The sequence below is a fragment of the Haliotis rubra genome, unplaced genomic scaffold (genome assembly GCF_003918875.1).
Source record: "Haliotis rubra isolate DU_JTF1 unplaced genomic scaffold, ASM391887v1 Scf561, whole genome shotgun sequence".
Lineage (NCBI taxonomy): Eukaryota > Metazoa > Mollusca > Gastropoda > Lepetellida > Haliotidae > Haliotis > Haliotis rubra.
The window spans coordinates 510960-530923 of NW_025767259.1; the positions used below are offsets into that span (position 1 = coordinate 510960).

General features: G+C 37.9%; 1 protein-coding gene across 1 annotated transcript in view; it reads right to left on the minus strand.

The window, feature by feature from the left end:
* LOC124254061 (von Willebrand factor A domain-containing protein 3B-like) overlaps nucleotides 1-4411 on the minus strand; it is a 53077-nt gene extending 48666 nt beyond the window's left edge. Inside the window, exon 1 of the mRNA XM_046687913.1 lies at nucleotides 4243-4411. Within this exon, the coding sequence (XP_046543869.1) occupies nucleotides 4243-4278 (36 nt within the window). The 5' untranslated portion in view covers nucleotides 4279-4411. The remainder of the gene's footprint in view (nucleotides 1-4242) is intronic.
* Nucleotides 4412-19964: the final 15553 nt, after the last annotated feature.

A 19964-nucleotide genomic window follows, 5' to 3' on the forward strand; every position in this document is an offset into this window, starting at 1 on the left:
TGCCAACTGGAAGCCACTTTAACAAGTATGAACACAAATAGTAACTGTCTTACTTTAACTATTAACATTGAACGAATTATATCATAAATGTCATCATAATTATAAATGAAATGATTCATTTATATGATTACTTTTCCAGGACTTTTCCAGAATGACATTCTATCTCAGCAGAACTTTAACCTGTCAAATGCCACTTTCACTTTCAAATTACATGCAGATAGATTTAACAGTTGTTCAGCTACTGACTAAAGCTTATAATGTGTACTTATTAGCTCACGTCAATTATTTGAGAATGGAAGTTAATCTAAGATTTAGCCATGTATACTTTGATATTGCCTCTCCACAAAAATAAACATTAGTGTTTCATCAAAAGCTTGCGTCAAAGAGGACGCACATGTAAAAAAAATATGAGTCCTGTCAGAATTTGTTGCGTCAGAGACGCGGGACGCGGGGGTAGATTTATCCCTGAGTATGTGATACATTTACTTGAATTAACTACTTTATACAGTTGATATTATCATAATAATTGTTTTTAACCATATTTTAGACATCATGTTACTGATTAAATATGATTTGAACGTCTTCTGAGTGGAATACTATATGAGCCTGTTCAATATTGGATGGTTGCCAATGGCTAAGCTGTCGAAGGTGCAAGTTAATGTAAGGTTGCTAGCTTTCAACTGTACAATAACAAAATATATGATCCTGTCACAAACATAGCAAAACCTAATCAACAGCTATGGGGATTCTGACTTGGGTATCTCTTAGTCCAGGTCGTCTCCTCCACTGGACCCTTTCAAAACCTTAATGTTTCCTGTGATGGGCTCCCCTTCTTGGAGACCAACCGATAATCCTTTGATGGATGAGATGAGGACTGGTTTCATCGTTACATCCTTGTCTTTCACCTCTTTAAGGGTGGCAAAAGTATACAAAGCTTCAACAGAAGATCCAGTCTTTTTTGTTGACATTGGCATCCATTAATGGTGCAGTGGAGAGTGTGCAGTTTCCTATAGGCAGCTTAGTAAGTATCATGACAAAAAATGATGTAAATTTGATCTGGATAATGATCTTGATGAACTTGTCAAAATCATAGTCATTATGGGCGTGAGTAGACTAACTGCTAGTCTCTGAAATGAACATATTTTACTGAAAAAAGTTCATAGTAAAAAAAAAAAATATATAATGAAAGGGGGCCCTGAGACTTTCTTCATTTTCAGAATCTGTAGAAATCTAGACCTGCCACATTTGATAGACTTGCGTAGGCTTTCTTCGATACATTTGCTTCAGGGTCTGTATGAGCATGAGCTGTTCTGACCTTTTGGGGGATTACTCTTTATGTGCTTTTCCCACAAATTTCCTTACAAAGTCCTTGCATGGAATATTGGGATTATGGAAGAAAAATAAAGAACAGTATTCACTTGCTTCATTCTTCATGCAGAAGTACTGACCCTGTAACTCCTCAGAGCCCTAGTTCTCCCATCTGGCAAAAGCCTTGAACTTGAGATAGAAAATAAAACCAATGGCATTTACCATCAAAGACAAGAGTCCTATGTACCTTAAATGTCCATTTTGTCTTGCATATTCATGCCTTGGTTTGTGCTGTCTGACACTCTTTCTCACGGATAAAATGAGTGTGTTGTCTCATGTTCCCTACCCTATAGTTTTGGCCACTTGGGAGATGGCTTGAAGTAAATTCCTCTCTGGTTGAATCCTGACCCTTCTGGACTAGAGAAGCATTGAGACTTCTTGCTTGGCCTGTTATTCAAGGTCAATGAAATAATTCTGTTGCTGTTCCCATCAGTGCCTATTTGTCACAGCAAAGATGCTGTTGTAGGTGAACAGACTGTTCAGGGGATGTCTGGACAGGTCAACCAGGTCAGCCCTTGGCATTCTGTGATGAATGTCTGGGTTAGTGCATCTTTTTTAAACTTTTCCTCATATACATTGGTAAAAGCTGGCTGAGTACTGGTATAGCGAGTACTGCGCCTGCAGGATATGAGGATATGTGGTTGGCGTGGTGCTCACAGCCAGTTGTGGTGGGATACATGGTGGTGTACTGGCAGAGTACTGGTATGGCGAGTACTGTGCCTGCAGGATATGAGGATATGTGGTTGGCGTGGTGCTCACAGCCAGTTGTGGTGGGATACATGGTGGTGTACTGGCAGAGTACTGGTATGGCGAGTACTGTGCCTGCAGGATATGAGGATATGTGGTTGGCGTGGTGCTCACAGCCAGTTGTGGTGGGATACATGGTGGTGTACTGGCAGAGTACTGGTATGGCGAGTACTGTGCCTGCAGGATATGAGGATATGTGGTTGGTGGGTGCTCACAGCCAGTTGTGGTGGGATACATGGTGGTGTACTGGCAGAGTACTGGTATGGCGAAGTACTGTGCCTGCAGGATATGAGGATATGTGGTTGGCGTGGTGCTCACAGCCAGTTGTGGTGGGATACATGGTGGTGTACTGGCAGAGTACTGGTATGGCGAGTACTGTGCCTGCAGGATATGAGGATATGTGGTTGGTGTGGTGCTCACAGCCAGTTGTGGTGGGATACATGGTGGTGTACTGGCAGAGTACTGGTATGGCGAGTACTGTGCCTGCAGGATATGAGGATATGTGGTTGGTGGGTGCTCACAGCCAGTTGTGGTGGGATACATGGTGGTGTACTGGCAGAGTACTGCTATAGCGAGTACTGTGCCTGCAGGATATGAGGATATGTGGTTGGCGTGGTGCTCACAGCCAGTTGTGGTGGGATACATGGTGGTGTACTGGCAGAGTACTGGTATGGCGAGTACTGTGCCTGCAGGATATGAGGATATGTGGTTGGCGTGGTGCTCACAGCCAGTTGTGGTGGGATACATGGTGGTGTACTGGCAGAGTACTGGTATGGCGAGTACTGTGCCTGCAGGATATGAGGATATGTGGTTGGTGTGGTGCTCACAGCCAGTTGTGGTGGGATACATGGTGGTGTACTGGCAGAGTACTGGTATGGCGAAAGTACTGTGCCTGCAGGATATGAGGATATGTGGTTGGTGTGGTGCTCACAGCCAGTTGTGATGGGATACATGGTGGTGTACTGGCAGAGTACTGGTATGGCGAGTACTGTGCCTGCAGGATATGAGGATATGTGGTTGGCGTGGTGCTCACAGCCAGTTGTGGTGGGATACATGGTGGTGTACTGGCAGAGTACTGGTATGGCGAGTACTGTGCCTGCAGGATATGAGGATATGTGGTTGGCGTGGTGCTCACAGCCAGTTGTGGTGGGATACATGGTGGTGTACTGGCAGAGTGCTGGAAACACTGCCAACAAATGGTGGCTGATGTACTGGCGCCATTTAACTCCCAAAGCCCCTTAACACTGATGACACACAAGCACAACTATGCATTTAGGGGCTGTACTTAATATGGATAGTTGGCCAGAGCTGTAAAGGCTATCTAGAAATAATGGAATGTAATGGCTCTGAACATGTATTATCAATAATGCTTTCTCACATGTCAGAAGCTTGCCTGCCTGACGATGAAGAGAAATAAAATTTGTTACAAAATACATCAGGTGTGAGGTCCCAGTATTGACAACATATCGAAAGAATCCTGTGATGTCTGGAATTATTGTATGTGTTATTCGCTACAAATGCACTGTTAAATAAAAGTGATTTCAATAGCATTCAGAAGTTGGTATGAATGAAAATATACTTTGAACCATACAACACAGTTCCTTACTTCAGATTACCAACAGTCTAACACACAAAATGGCAGCCAATACAAAAGCAGATATCATATTTTTGTTCATAACATCAATGAAGTATGATTATTTTCATTAAAAGACATGGTTAACTGGTGTATCAGCTGCCCTGCATCTGATTATTAATTGACTCCACAAAGTGATCCACATTCAATATTTCAAGACATTCCATGAGGTCAGACAATGAGGGTTATCCTGGCTCAAGTTTCACTGCTGAGGACACCCAGTTTGGCACCATAAACACAAGTACAAGATGAATGCTGTTCCCCAATCTTTTACGTTATCAAACCTGACCGTTCAACATATCACCCTCCACATTTGTTAAAAGTAATTGTCAGGAAACCTGTGTCAGATAAATATAAGTCAGATATGTGACCTCACTACTAATCAGTATACATGGTTACCGGTATCTTTCATGTGGAAATATTCACATACAAAACTTTGTAGAAATACATAAAGATTTGACTTTTACCAAAAAGAGCCATAGCGTGATACTTACGGCATCTGTTTGTGACTCATTGGGTGGCTTCTCCATGATCTCAACCACACCATCTTGGTGTTTAAAGGCAACACCAGACAAAATGTCATACAATCCAAGTTTTGGGCCTCCAATCCAAATCGTTTGATCCACTCTGCTGAGCTTATGCTTTGCTCATTCTTCTCTAGGGCGAGGTCTCTGTCAGTGGACATGTGTTCTAAAAGATAATTAAACATGAGTTGCTTGGTTATTTAATGGTAAATAGACATGAAGTAAAGTCCTGTATTCGCATACCTACAGCATTAAGTGGCAAATGGTGGTGCTCATTCAAAAGCCATCCATGCACAATAAGAGATCGAGGGGTCAAGAAAGAACTTAATTGATGAAACTAAAGGTTTGGTGATAATAGGCTTCATATGAGTCTTTACAGGCATTTTGAACTTAAATGTAATCATGAAAAGGTGTATTATGAATAACAACATCTTCATTATACATACACAATATTTAAGGGCTATGTGTCTTATAATCAGGAAAATGATAGGGAAGAACAAAATGACATACATACACATAAAAAGGAAGCCAGTTATATTTAGATTCGTTTTAATGAAGTCAGTTATCACAAGATTGTTCAATGTGATCAATCAAGAGGGAATTGATGAAAATGACAGTTGACGTCTAATGAAGAGGTGATGTTGATGCTGGCAATTTTCTTCAGAAGTATGGCGATGCAGCGGCTGATAGGTCCTGACTAGGTTCTCTAGGTGGGCTATTTAAGGGTGATGTGCTTTGTGGGAGGTGTTTGAACTTGCTGGGGTTGAAAATGGACTTGGCTGATAGACAGGTAGTGGATGTACTTATATGAATGTGTCGTCTGGTGGTAGACTGAGGTGATGTCAAGAAGAGTATTTAGGATGTCAGTATTCTACAAGATTTGTGAAGCTGTCATCAACCTTTCTACACCTGGGTGGGGGGTCATGTGCCTTTAGAGATTCTTCAAAGCTGGTCATGAAGATTTCAGAGATGACAGGTTACAGTAAGGATAACATGGGAAGGCTAGTATCTGTTGATGTAAAAGTGTTCAAAGATGCCCACTGGCAAGCTGACATGATGCTAAGAATGAAGCAATGGCTCAAATGTTGTGTGTCCATTGGGATCCATAAGTGGGTGACTGGTCTTCTCGCCCAGACCTCCACTGTGTTCAAGGAAATATCTTTCTCTGATTGTTTTTGACAGGATATCCAGACATGCCTGCATTCACAATGAAATGCGGCAGTCCTATGCAAGTACCATTCCAAGCTGTTACTGGGCACTCTCCGGTAGGTTGCCATCCAGAGTAGGATCTGGGATATAGTAAATGCTTTGAGTACATGATGGCATTTAGAAAGTGGTCAAATGTAACACATGTCATATTTGGGATTACACTTTCTCAGTAAAGTACAGATGCTTTACTTTCGTTGGGTTGAGTCCCATTCGTGATTTGAACCCACGCCCTCAGAGTCAGGCACCTAATTGCCAGCACACAAAGTCAGCCTCCTTGCCCACTCTAGCCATTAATCAAAGGTTTCCGAAGAGCAGATGCCAGAGGTAAATACACCAGTGTCAATGTCACAGACACCAATTTGGCTACACAAAGAGAGCAATTATCTGTAATGGTTACAACTTGGGCGGCTAGACGGACATTGTAAGTGAGGGTCTTGCCTGACTTTGGACTTTTGCATGAAACACATCATTTAGCATATGGATACACATTTACAAAACCAAAACATTATCAGAACATTTTGAACTGTGCACCCGAACACAATCTTAGTGTGCACGAGGCAGTTGAGAGGTCATCTCAAATGTAACATAATTGAAGAAAATATAGCAAAACGTAGACTATATACCATACTGAATGAATGGATTACTGCCTGGGAAAGGATATGCAAGGTTAGAAGTCTCAACTTAAAATACACAAAATTTAAGCAAGTCCTCAGAACATCAGAAAAGAATATGAAGTTGCATGGACCAAGGTATATAAATTAGGGATACCGGGACTTTAGTCAGTTTTTCTTCTGTCACTCCGTTCCGGTACTGTCTGTTAGGTTAAGGTAGGGAGGCTGAAGCACTGTGTGGCATCAGGTAGGGTAAAACATGCAATACAGGCATTTTATCATATGTATTTCAATGTTAAATTGATAAAAATATAAAAAAGTTTTTGAAAGCGCCCATTCAACACAATTCTAGATGTAAAACCTGACAACAAACGCTTATGGTTTTCACATAGGGCCATAATGGTTTTGAAAATAGGCCGAAAAATGTTAAGTCTGTGATACCCTTATAATCACTTTACATAATTTTGGTGCTAAAATTATTTCCAAAACCTTTTAAAGACATCATGTTGTACCGTCATGTCCATCACCTCTATCTTCAATGTATAACATTACTCACCACAATTGACTTTACTTCTATGTATCTAATTTCAACTGGCTTCCCTTCTATATACACATAGTATAGACATCTTGTTCTCCTACCCTGTCATTCAAATAATGAATAGGAAATAAGCTGGCTTTAAATGTTGCGTATGTATAACGCTCTTATCCAAAACACTCCTTGACGTATATCAGTTACTTGAAATCATGACCAACACATTTCATTGCCTTTCCCACATAAATAAGCATATTTCCAGTGATTCAATAATCAGTGCTTTCTATCATTACTTTGGTGACTGTTTTGGTGCAACAATTGTCAAATCTCTGGCTTACTGTACATCACTATATACTGTACTGTTCACTATGGTCATAATCCACCTGAAGAAGGGGCAAGAACTAGCCCAGAAACATCGTGAGAAACAAATAAAGAAGTTGTTATCCATAAGATTTGTCTTGTATAACAATTGTCAGGCTGTCATTTTACCATGAATAATTGAATCTCCTGACATGTTGCAATTCAAATGGCATTTTGGGGGATTTTCGCTTGATTAGGTGATAGCTGTTCTTGAAAATTGTAGATTACACTTGACACCACGTGTCACAGAAACTTTCATACTACTCTTCCAGAAGATAGTAACACATTCCAGACAACTAATTACTGTATTGCCGAAACACATTGTTATGAAATTATACTCAATCTTAAGAGAAAGACACAATACAATTATCAAAACATTGTTATAAATGAATTACACTGCCACATATCTGAACCATATCTGAAGTTCCATTTGCATGTATTTCTGAAAATACCCAGCCAGTGGGTGTGCCACATTTTTGTGAGGACCTTTTGAACACATGCTCATGATAGAGTGGTCATTGTACAGTTAGGTCTGCCTTGAAAGATGTTTCTTATGAATACAGAAAGAGTTCTGTCGCATGTATTTTGGCAAACTTGCAAATGAAGCACATATTGAAGGAAAAGTGTCTGTGACCATGTGAAGGCAGGTCCCAACTTCTGCACTTTACCCTAAAGTATCAATGCCACCATATTTACTAAGGAGCATAATAACTTGTCAGTACTTTAAGGTAGTATGGCACTTAACTGAATAATGCCTGTCAAATCAACAGTTTACATATCTGTACATTGAAAACATTAAGCATACTGGTAATCTCCAAATTGCTTCCTTTAAAATCATACCTACTGGTACTGACACTGCCAATAGAGAGTATGGACATCACATTGACAACATTAGTAATACATATCTGCACTGACCAGATCGTTGTCTTGGCTCTGGGGTTTTCTGCAGTAAAGATGTTATTTGTCTCAGAATGTTGCGCGCTTCTTCTAGTTCCTCAAACACCAAGATCACATCTTCCCTCACACCCACACCTGGAGGCAAACCACCTATGGTCCTTTTCTTCAGAACAATATTTGCTTTGTTTGTCAGGGGATCAACAGGCAGATGTTCATATGAATCCATTTCCATCACAAATGCGTACGCATGAAATCTGCAATATACCATTTCATGATAATGATTTGAACAGCTAGACCAGAACACCATGGTACAAAAGATTGCCATCACATACATACATTTTTTTAAAAAACCCAACAAACTTGACCTTCCATCTGAGGCACAAGCTGCTGCAGATTTCGTGTCGAAGGTGTTATGACAGTTATTCTTTAGACAGTGCTTAAAACGGAATCTCTCATGTTGGGTTCAAGATTCTAAACGGAAACAAATATACCATTTACAAGATAGACAAATGTTTTCGCAACATTTTGCTGTTAATTTTGTATAAATAGGGATGTATTTTTACAAGACATTCTGAGAAGTTAAGTATTGTTTGTTGATGGTTGGGTCTATACAATGTAATTGTAATTTCACATAGTCATGGTTGAATTCAGGTTGATAAAGCTGAACAGATATATTATTAGCAAATCATATATAACTGGGGTAAAATGACACAAAATTTAACCAAGTCAACATGTCAGACCACCTGATTTTTTCCTCCTTTAACTACTAGTATGGGTTGGTTGTGATCTATCAGCATTCTCACCCAGAATTCATGAATCAGCATTTCCTTTAGTAGAAGAAATCATACCTTCCATTTGTATCAGTGGCCAAGTTCCGCAGATACTTGATGGTATCCGCACTACAACAGTTGTAGGACACAATGTGGATTGGGATGTTCAGTTCATGTGACGTAACCTGTGGCAAAATAATATGTACATACAGATATGAAAATTCTAGCATCATCACACTGGAAGATGACCTGTTTATGAAGATTTTACAGCCTAATATATTTATGAAATATACCAGAGATATCCACAATATTCATAAGCAAATATAGGAAGATATATAAAATATACAATTCTGAAGTATTATCAACAACGATAATAATTCTAAGAATACTAGCTCTAACACTTGATTGCCTATTTCCTGAAATTTGTTCTGATATCATGGTTTTACCTTGAATAAAAGTTTTAAAACATCTGTATGCTGTGTTGTCTTAATTGCTTGTGGTCTTCCTAAGCACGACTCTGAAGGAGTTGTCTACCCTGACTGACGTGTAAACCTTCATAATTTTTCCCCAGGATACTTTGTGAGAAAAGGAAGGCCTCTACCTGCGTTTGATTGATGTTACGATAATGGAGAACACCTCTTTCTGCTTTACTTAATGATTTGGAGGACTTTGAAGTAATTCTTGGAAATGATGCAATTATGCAAAGTTGTCCATACCTTTTCTCTAAATATTTCTCTGGCACTGTCAATTGATGACCCCTCAGTGAAGAGATACACAGCTTCATTCTGAAATCAGCAAACAAACATTTGAAAGAGCATACTTACTTGGAAATGAACCTTCCTTGTACTTTTTCAACCTAAAAAATATTCACCTTGTGGTTTCAAAGCCAAAACTATCACAAGTAACTAATCTTTTTAACTATTTTGGGGGCTATGGGGTTGGGAGCATTAAGCTGATGTTCCTTGCATTATTTCATTATAACTTCACTCTTGCCAATTCTCAATTAGACCTGTATCACAAGGTGCAGGTACAGGTGTGTGATTCTACATATTGTGCTGTTCTAATTCCAACATGAAGAAAATAGCTATTTTCATTTTCAAATATAGTGACAGTGCATGGACAATGACTGCATGCTTCACGATGATGACATCTGTTGTTTAAATCATTTGTGCTCATCTCAACACTTGTTGAGTTGCTGTCATGCTCAACAAGCCAGTTATATTGATTATAAATCTGATTGGAAGTGGGTGCTGTATAATATTCATGTGGACTGAAGGGACATCACTCAAGGCCAGTACTTGGCTGTTCATGTAAATGTCACTTTCTAAACGGCATTGCGTAGATATGCTCAAACCTGGCCGATCACGTGTCACAACTGTAGCGCAGGAGATGTTCATACAGGGCCATCACTTAAATGCAATGCTAGCATTACTAGGATTGTGTAGGATTTCAGCCCAGATAGTGAGGAGTGAGTGAGTTTTATGCCACTTATGCCAATATTCCAGCAATATCAAAGTGGGGAGATAGTGAGGCACCATATACACAGGTATTTGCCGTCCAGTCTGCGACGACCAGTCTGAGGTGTGATTCTGACTGATCAGCATAGTTGGATGTGAAGTCAGTGGTGTCAAGGGCACAAAGCATGGCCACAACAGCGATGGCGACTTGTTTGGTTTAATGATGAGTCACGTTTCTTCGCATATCATGCCTATTGTGTTATGTTCATGCTTATTGCAGTATGCAGTTTATCAGTGCTTGTGACCAAGATGTTTTATAATATCAATGAATTAAAAGTTTACTGTTTGTATTCCCTATTGATAACTTTCTGTGAGAGGGCTGTGTTGATGTGAACACGTACATGAGCTGCACAGGATTTCCAAAAGTCCCTTACATCCAGGGAAGAACTTTGTTTGTAGACAAGCTAGCAATAGCGAGTGACATTGAGAATAACCCTTGATGTTGAACTACTTCAGCAAAACAGTCGCAGCTCACAAGGAATTATCAAGAAAGACATGATAAAGGCCTAATAGAAAACCTAACCAAGAAAATACCAGAACTAAATCGGAATATAATAATGAAAAATAAAAAAATTGCGTACTTAATACTATAAGGGTAATGCTATTTTTCAGGGAATTATCATTTGCAGAAGCCTGAGGTCTTTCATTAACTGTTTATCGAGGGATTCTGCAAATGAAAATGCCCTGAAAAAATAGCATTACCATTATTATAGCTAAAATGGATAGAATTTGTAATATAATAAAAACAAACAACGGTATCGGTTTTGAAGCATCTACTGCCAACAACATGTTACCACTTTGAAAATGTCATAGAGCAAAACAGGTGACGTCACTATTTAGAGTGACTACATTTAACCTTGACCTTTGCCCATACTACCAGTCGCCATTTTTTCAGTGCTCAACAACGTTAGAGTTCCAGTCGATGTTTTCATTGCTGTATGTTGTAATTTATGGTCCAATTGTTAAGGTTGGCAAAGGCAAGAAAGTGCATAATGGCACAGGTACATGTGACGAATGTGATTCAGAAATATTGTCAATATTGAACCTAAGCTAAAACGAGCCGTAGGCGATTGAACATCAAGAGCTGAGCTCTCTATGACGTCACGTAACAACAGGCATGATAATGGCCCATTGTCAAGCACTTTGGGGGTATTATCAAGTTACAGTGGCCCACTCATTTCTGATAACATGCGGGCGTTTTAATGATAATTCTATCTATATTAGCTAAATAAGAAATTAATACACAACATAAGAGAATAGAAAAAACAAACAAATCATTGATCTAATAAGAGAAAATAATATATTACAAAACCACTTAGATGAACAAAGTAAGTGTATTGCAAGTCTACATGACAATGGCGTGACAAGAATTCTACTAATGGAAATATAGTCTGAATTTTCATGGTATCTTCAAAGACATTGATGAAAGTGTTGTACAATGTCAGGAAATTTTACAAATATTATAGGAGAACAACTGAACATTGATACAGAATTCATAGACTTAGACTGAAGACAAATGGTCATCAGAGCACGGGACAATAACCAGAACTTCAAAGACTGAAGATTTTCACAGGGCAATCTGAGAAAAGAGCAAACTACAAGTGCTCTTACTGATTAAAGGGAATGAAGTACATCTTGTGTCGGTCATGGTCTATTAAATTTTCCGTTGACATGGAAATCTTGGCTCACACCAAATCTAATCATTTACCAGTCTTATTATCTAAAACAAATCATATCTTTAAGTCTAATATGTCTAAAGACATCCAACCAACTTTGAAAATGACACATGTGCTGATAGAATTATATGGAACCAGGAAGATTTTGGAAGCTATCAACAAAACTGAACATCTGATCAATTTTTAATAAACTACTAGAATTTTCAGAAAAGATTTACACTGACATTGACTCAGCAGAGTTTGAAATGATAACATGGCCACATTTGTCAAAACAAAAAATATGTTTAAACATACATATAATATGAAAGTATCATTGCATAAACAAGTTATCAGTGTAAGTGCTTGCAGCTTCAGCTAGGATAAGCACACAGGTGTATATTGGAAAATTGTAAAAATACTTTCAACAAAACAAACATTATAACATTAGACCCGGTGTGTGGTGAATCCGTTATGTAATCTCTTGAATGAACAGTGTTGTTGCAGTGATTGTAAATTTCAACAATTTAGTTTCTAATACACTCTTAGAACATGATGATACTACTTGTAAAATGTGTACTAATAGTAATGATGAAATACACAATGCCATTTTAGAAAGTGGTCAAATGTAACATATGTTATATTTGGGATTACACTTTCTTAGTAAAGTACAGATTCTAGTACTTTTGGGTTGAGTCCCATCTGGGATTCGAACCCACACTCTCAGAGTCAGGCACCTAATCGCCAGCACACAAAGTCAGACACCTAGACCGCTCAGCCACCGCGGCTTCGAATCCCGGATGGGACTCAACCCAAAAGTACTAGAATCTGTACTTTACTAAGAAAGTGTAATCCCAAATATAACATATGTTATAATAGTGATGATATATTGTCAATAGATCACAGTCTGAAATAGTTAAGGCTATACAAAATTTTAAGCCCATAGCCCAAAAAATAATTGAAGAGATTAGTTACTTGTGATATTTGTGTTGTTTTGGCTTTGAAACAACAAGGTGAATACTTTTTATGCTGAAAAAGTACAAGGAAGGTTTTCAGTGCACAAATGAAACCATGTTGTCATTACACATAGTTACAATGTACTATCAACTATAAACTGAAGATTGATAATTCATCAGTATCTCCTGCCCTTTCAAACAAAACACATACTGGTATACAAGTATGTATTACATGCCTCTATACACTATCTATGCAAGCTGGGGCAGTGGGTAGCCTTATGGTTATAGCATCTGCTCGTCACGCCCAAGACCTGGATTTGATTCCCCACAAGGGTACAATGTGTGAAGCCCATTCAAGCCATGACATTGCTAGAATATTGCTAAAAGCGGTGTAAACCCATACTCACTCATTCACTCTATGCAAGCCGAAAGAGCTTTACCTGTCATTAACCAATTTGTAATGAAAAATATAAATTTGCAAATCAAATCGTGATTTAAACTATTGAATGGAAAAATTCTACCAATAATGTTACATGATTCAGACATTTTGGGAAGGCATGCCAATCAAAAAATAGGAAAGGTACACACTAAATTCTGTAAATTTTTGTAAAACTTTTTTAAATACATCCTAAAGTATTATTTCATACAAACCATCTAGTGAAATGCTTATTGCTTTTCTTAATACTGATGATGTTAACGTGTTATTTATAGTTTTCCCACAAATTATTGAGAAAATGTTTGTTTCCTAATACTGATAATAGAATTTTAAGATACATGTAGATGTTACATTATGTAGTAAGGTACTCAATATGGGGGGCAACTCTTGTAGGCTTAAGAAACCTCACTACATCAAGAGTGTAGAGGACGGCTTTCTTTGTTGACATAGCAGATTTGATAGCAGAAGAGAAAAGAAAGCAGGTTCTAGATGATTTTGAAATAATAATAATAATAAAAAATAATAAAGTTCATATTTGTAGTGCGCCTAAATCCAAACTTTGTTCAAAGTCATAGGCTTGTTTGAACAGGAGAGTCTTCAGTTCACTTTGAAATATGTCACAGTCATTGGTTTACTGGATATTTGGTGGGAGTTCATTCCAGAGTGCAGGGCCTGCTTTGGCAAAACTCCTGTCACCGTAGAGTGTTGTTCTTGATTTGGGGACATTTAGTTGTTGAAGTGAAGCTGACCGCAGTGTTCTCTGAGGTTGGTATCTGGTTAAAAGCTGTTCCAGATACAGAGGGGCTAGACTGTGAAGAGCTTTAAACACGAACATCAGTAATTTGTAAACAATCCGATGGTGAATTGGATGGTGAAATATGTGTGACTAATGCAAAATGAGTTAGCTGGTTGACATGACATTCCTCTGTCTACAGTAATTGAAGAATTTTCAGTCAGGAGTTGGGATTGAGCACAACACAGGGGTCAGGATATGGATCGCCGGCGACTTGGTCAAATTGTGAGTAGGGGAAAATTGAAAATCGTTGAGAACATCAGAAATGAGATGATTAATAGAAGAAATCCTCAGGTATGTAATGAAACCCTTAGACAAGAATTACAAAGACTTAACTGGGTGAAAAAGCGTGGAATTCCCTAACCATTGATGAAAGATGCACAAAAAGAAAGAATCAAGATAGGAATAATGATTTCTTTTCTGATGAACTGAAAAGAGCATTAGCTTGATACATATGTTGTATTTCTACTTGAGATGTGTTCTCATTTATACAACATAATCTACATGGAGTATATTCCTAGAAGATTAATAAAAATATAAGGTGTTGAAATTAAAAAATTAAAACATATTACTTTTAGAAATGCATTTCAGTGTATCTGTTATCATAACTATCTTGTAAACTCAAACATGATAAATATTTAGCTACATAATTGAGTAATATGAACCATAAAGACAGTAGACGTGGGCCACTAGTATAGAACCAGTGTTAAGAAGAATGTTCACATTTCACATGTTTTCCTACACCTGACCAAAGACAGACCAATGCAAAATTAATAAGAGAAAAAACAACTTATTTCTTTATCCCCATTTATTGGGTCTTGGTTAGTAAATCATCAAAGAGTATATAAGCATTCAAAGTTTGAAATGATTGCAGGAGGAGGACCTGGTCCAAGCAAGTTGAGTGCTGTTTCTGAAGCAGTATGCTGATGTTCTTAGCCCAATCCAGTGTCAGTATCAGTGGAATTGAGGGGGAGCTTCGATTCAACCCTTTTACCAGGTCATGGACATATCAAACAGGTAAACATTTTTTTTCCATTCGAGCAAATCAGGTTACAAGCATGGTTGCATTCAAAGACAATGGTTAATAACTATACAGATGGGGCATATAGACTTGAAGTTTATGCATAAATAATCAAACCAAGAAATAGTGTTTTGAAAAACATGAAGTCAAGTGACATCTTTATAAATATATGACAGAGGAACCATTTTTTTCAAACGCAGCCCATTTATTATTCCTGTGGGCAATGCATTTTTCTATAGAATATATTTGTTTGAAGATTTTTATCACTCTATCAACTGAAACAGTTGTCCTTTTAAGACTGCTTAGTATATATGCTTTTTGCATAACAAGAGTAAGTGGTTAATTAACTGAAATTTGGCTGGGAAAAGGTAAACAATCTTTCCTTTTGTTTGATAAGACATTAAAGGGCAAGTGTACACGAAAATTAACCTTTTTCTCTCGCACTTTTTCATCATAAAAAGTGTTTTATCAAATAGTAGTTTTCATATCAAACACGCGTGCAGCACATCAGGCGTAACTAATTTATTTTTTGCGTTATATCAATTCATATTTTCAACATTTACCGAGAGTTCTATGTCCACAATAAACACACCATGGCTTATGTCCCTTGGAAATGACGTCATTGGTGCCCAAGCGATAAGCGAATGGCGTCGTCAGACCTTATTAGACCCATTTCACCTTGCGGTGCAGGTATAGGTATGGTTCTTGTGTCTCGATCGCGAGCTACTGTTTTAATCCACGTGTGTCTTGGCCGTCCAGCTGACTATGTGGTAAAGTTCTACACTGTACTGGCGTTGCAGTTTGAAAAAAGCATTATACATTGTACTCAAAGTGTTACCACGTAACCAAATTGTATAACATATTCAACCTGGTCGGATTACATGCCTTTCCAACAGTATCTTTTTCATGAAACCTAAAGCGTTATATGCACTACATCTTGCTTGCCATCGGTGAATGTGCCTGCATTCTCGTTTGTTACTAAAGTTCTTACATAAATCGTCACGATATGTCAGCCTGTTCCACCTAATTCACTTTGATATCGATAGTACATACATCAATACAGATAAATGCAATTTGCAGTTTGAACACTGTTTGAAATTAGGTTTTCTATGATATCATCCGGCTCATTGTAAGATAAAATTTACTGAAAATTACGTGCGTAGTAAATCTAAGCCAGTTTTGACACATTACTAAATCACCATTCATTGCGTTTTGCGTAATTTATGGTATGTCTTAATTCAAATGTCAAATTTTACTGCGAGAATATTGAAGTTAAAAAGAAAGGGCGTGATCATTGTGATCAGCGGTAGTTTTGTTGTTGTATGATCAAATCACCAATGCTTTCGTTCTAAAACATTATCAATGAACCGAGAATGCGGCTGAGAATGTTTTGGAAAATACATAAGCGTCAAAGTGAATTTTCAGCCATATTACATAGTGTCTATAAAATCCACGTCACATGTATGTGGGGATATGTTTAGATCCATAAAATTCAACACCATCTTCCTTACATGAATCCTGAATTCCTCATTACAGTTCAAAATATAAGCTGACAAATGGACTTTGTCTCCAATACGAAGTGTTTCAGTGAAATCTAACGAATATATCCTCGAGGATATGAGATGCCTGGCTGTGAAGAATACTTGTTTGAAATGTATGCAAAGCCAATCTCAGATTTTACACTATGTATCCGTTCGCCTACTTGTTGCATACAATTGCTCATTAGTTTTAGAACATGCATGGGAAAGGTATCGTAACAGCGATAGTTAAATAAAACAGGTGTATTCCAATGATTTTCTAGATTCATCACAACATATTATAGTTTTTGAAGCATGCATGCATAACTGGCGCAAACTCCGCTGCGATGATGGTACTTCTCTTAATTTCCCTTGGTCACAATGAAAACAAAAGAAAATAACAACCAACAGACTGACAACAGTTTGGGGACTACTTACATGGCACAATTTATCACGTTGCATATCGTTGCTTGAAACAAACGAAAACTTCCTTGAAAACACGTACGACTCGTGTCAGTGAACAAGCGATTTTGAAAAAGTCGGCTTCCCGATGAAATGATGTCATCTGAGCGTCAACATTGTTATACATATTTGGTATTTTCATTGAGTGAGGTTATGAATGAAAATACACACGATCCTGCTGCTTACATTTTCTGTTCTTATGCTTCTTCCGTATTATTTTCACAAACTTTTTCCGTGATTAATATCAGTAGTATTATCTTTTGATTTGGGACTAGACAGGAGACCAGTTTAAAATCAAGTGGCACCAATTCACGTCATAATCAAAGTTGGCTGTAACTCAGGCCTGTTTAGCTTCGGCAAACAAATACCTCATATTGGCATAACATTTCAGCACTTATTTTGAGGGTTATACTTACATTGTAAGAAAAATGAGTGTATATTTTCAAACACAGGTATTAACTAATTCAAACAGTTCACTTTGATTCGCATAAGAATAAATGTGATTTATTCGTGTACACTTCCCCTTTAAGTTTTACATTCAAAAATTGATATTTCTTTTCAGAAGTCAGGAAGCTGCTGTCATTGAAGCTGAGGCCCACTTGCCCCTGGATGTGCTATCTTCACCCCAGCCCAGCTGTGCAGCATTCACCACTCCAGTTCTACCCTGCACAAGCAATGGACACCTCAGTGACAGAGAACTTTCAAGGAAAAAAAAATTGTTACAGATTGATGTGCTTCAGCTCCAGAAAGAACTGTTAATGCTTAAATTGGAAAAGATGAAGACAGATCAATCTAATATGTAAATGCAAGAACCATGTCTGTACATGCTTACCAGTATCATAATTGTTTTCATTTCTATAGGGTTAACATGGTTACAGTAGAGATATTGAAGGTGCTGTTTCAAAATCATTATTGTATTGATTTGCATGCATTTTCTAAATAAATGTTGCTACATACTCTGAAAGTGAACATTTGTGAAGTGCTGTCTGTATCGCTGTCCATCAATGGTGGAAATTTGTTGTTGAGGAAGGCAACCATCAACACTATCTCCACCATCATCACTGTCCCCATCCTCATCACCCTCATCATCAGTGTCTTCATCCAGGAGGTATATGAAGAGATTCCTCTGCTTGCATATGTTGTGCAGTATGGCACAAGCAATGATTATCCTACATGCTTTCTTTGGGCATACCCTCACTTCACCATGCAAAACATGGAAACCTTCGCTTCAGCTGACCAATCCCCTTTCTACAACAGATCTTGTCGCCTGTGTGCTCTGAAATAAAATCAAAACAAAAAAAATAATTTTCTATTGACAGTATCTGTCCCTTAAAAAGAAACATGAAATTTGAACATATGTCATTATCAAAGAAGTTGGAACTTACATTGTGCAGTGTCTTGTCATAAAATATTTTTCCCCAAACAAATATACATGACATATGTAACAATGGATATAAACTAGAAAGTCTTTTTACCTAAGAGCTATAAGCATCTTGTATATTTAGTAAATTATCTATTCATTAAATGCGGGTGTCATTTTCTACAATATAATCAATATCACGAATCATTGCATCTATTAAGTGTTTCTTTCACAAATATCATACATACAGAATGTATTTAGAATCATATTTCATTTGCCATTAAAATAACCATGTAAAAACTGAAATAAGATTGGTAGGGACTATTTGCATAAAGTCTTCTCAATTGAAGTTTTTTTTTATAAAATATATTTATTTCAAATGAATGGCTTCAAAATATCTTTTTTTGCTAATTGGATGTCGGTGAAGTGATGTATTTTAAAAATATGTTCTGATAACTGGATCGCAGAGATGTTGTGTATTTACAAAAATATCATTTTGTTTTAATTTGATGGGAGTAAAGGTATGTATTTAAAATTATACATATTGATAACTGGATTGTAGTGAAGTCATGTATACTTTTGTGATGATGCAGGGTAAAGTAATAACAGCTTGTGTTACAATGTGATTAATATCCAAGGAATAATGATCTTATTTCTGGATTGCCCTGCATGATTTTAGTGAAAACCCACAAGGAAAGGGAAATTACTCTAACCAAAAAAGTTAAAGGGGATGTTGCAGACCGTGCCATTTTTATGACAGGCTGAACATGTGTGCATATCCGTCAGAACTCTCTGTGGGTAGGTAAAATGTAGTTTTTATGAATGCAAGTTAAGTAATCATGTTTTTTTGAGCACACATATCTATAGTTTATAGGTCCGCGAGGTAAACAAAACAAGGAAACATATCATACCTGTTGTAATCCGTCTGGGGGCGGGTAGAGGTCTCAAATATGGCGTTAGTAACCAGCGTTTGCAGGGGTAGCCACTGTCTCGGTAGATGGCAACTTGTGGGCATGTAGTTCCTCTCAAACAGCACTTTTAAACCACTCTCGTTTAGTATCTGGCGTCATGGGTAGAACCAGGCCACTTCGCGATCACATCAAAATGTAATAATCGGCATCGAATACAACCTGTGTGTTGATGCTGTGATAATGTTTTCGGTTCAGATATTCTGCCTCATGATCTCGCTGGTGCAATAATGCGAACATGTGTACCGTCAATGACACCAATGATGCCTGGGAAACCTGCTATGTTCATGAAGCGCTGCTTGTTTTCTTTGTATTTCACGCACATGAACTGGGAATTTTATGAACTGCTTCACGATAGATGGCGATGTTAAAGCATTCAATGTATCATTGATGACACAGCTGACCGTGGACTGTGGCGGTCCCAAGTCATCTCCATTGCACATTTGCATTTTACCTGTGGCTAAATAAGCGTAAGGTGATGGCAATTTTCAGATCAGGTCGCGATAGAGTAATTTCTGTCCGTGGGTGATTGCAAAGATTCTCTCACCCAATCTGTCAAAATATGATTCCCGCCGATCAAAGCGGAATCTTTTGACTAATTCATTGTCATTGTAAAAGTTAAAAGCGTCCT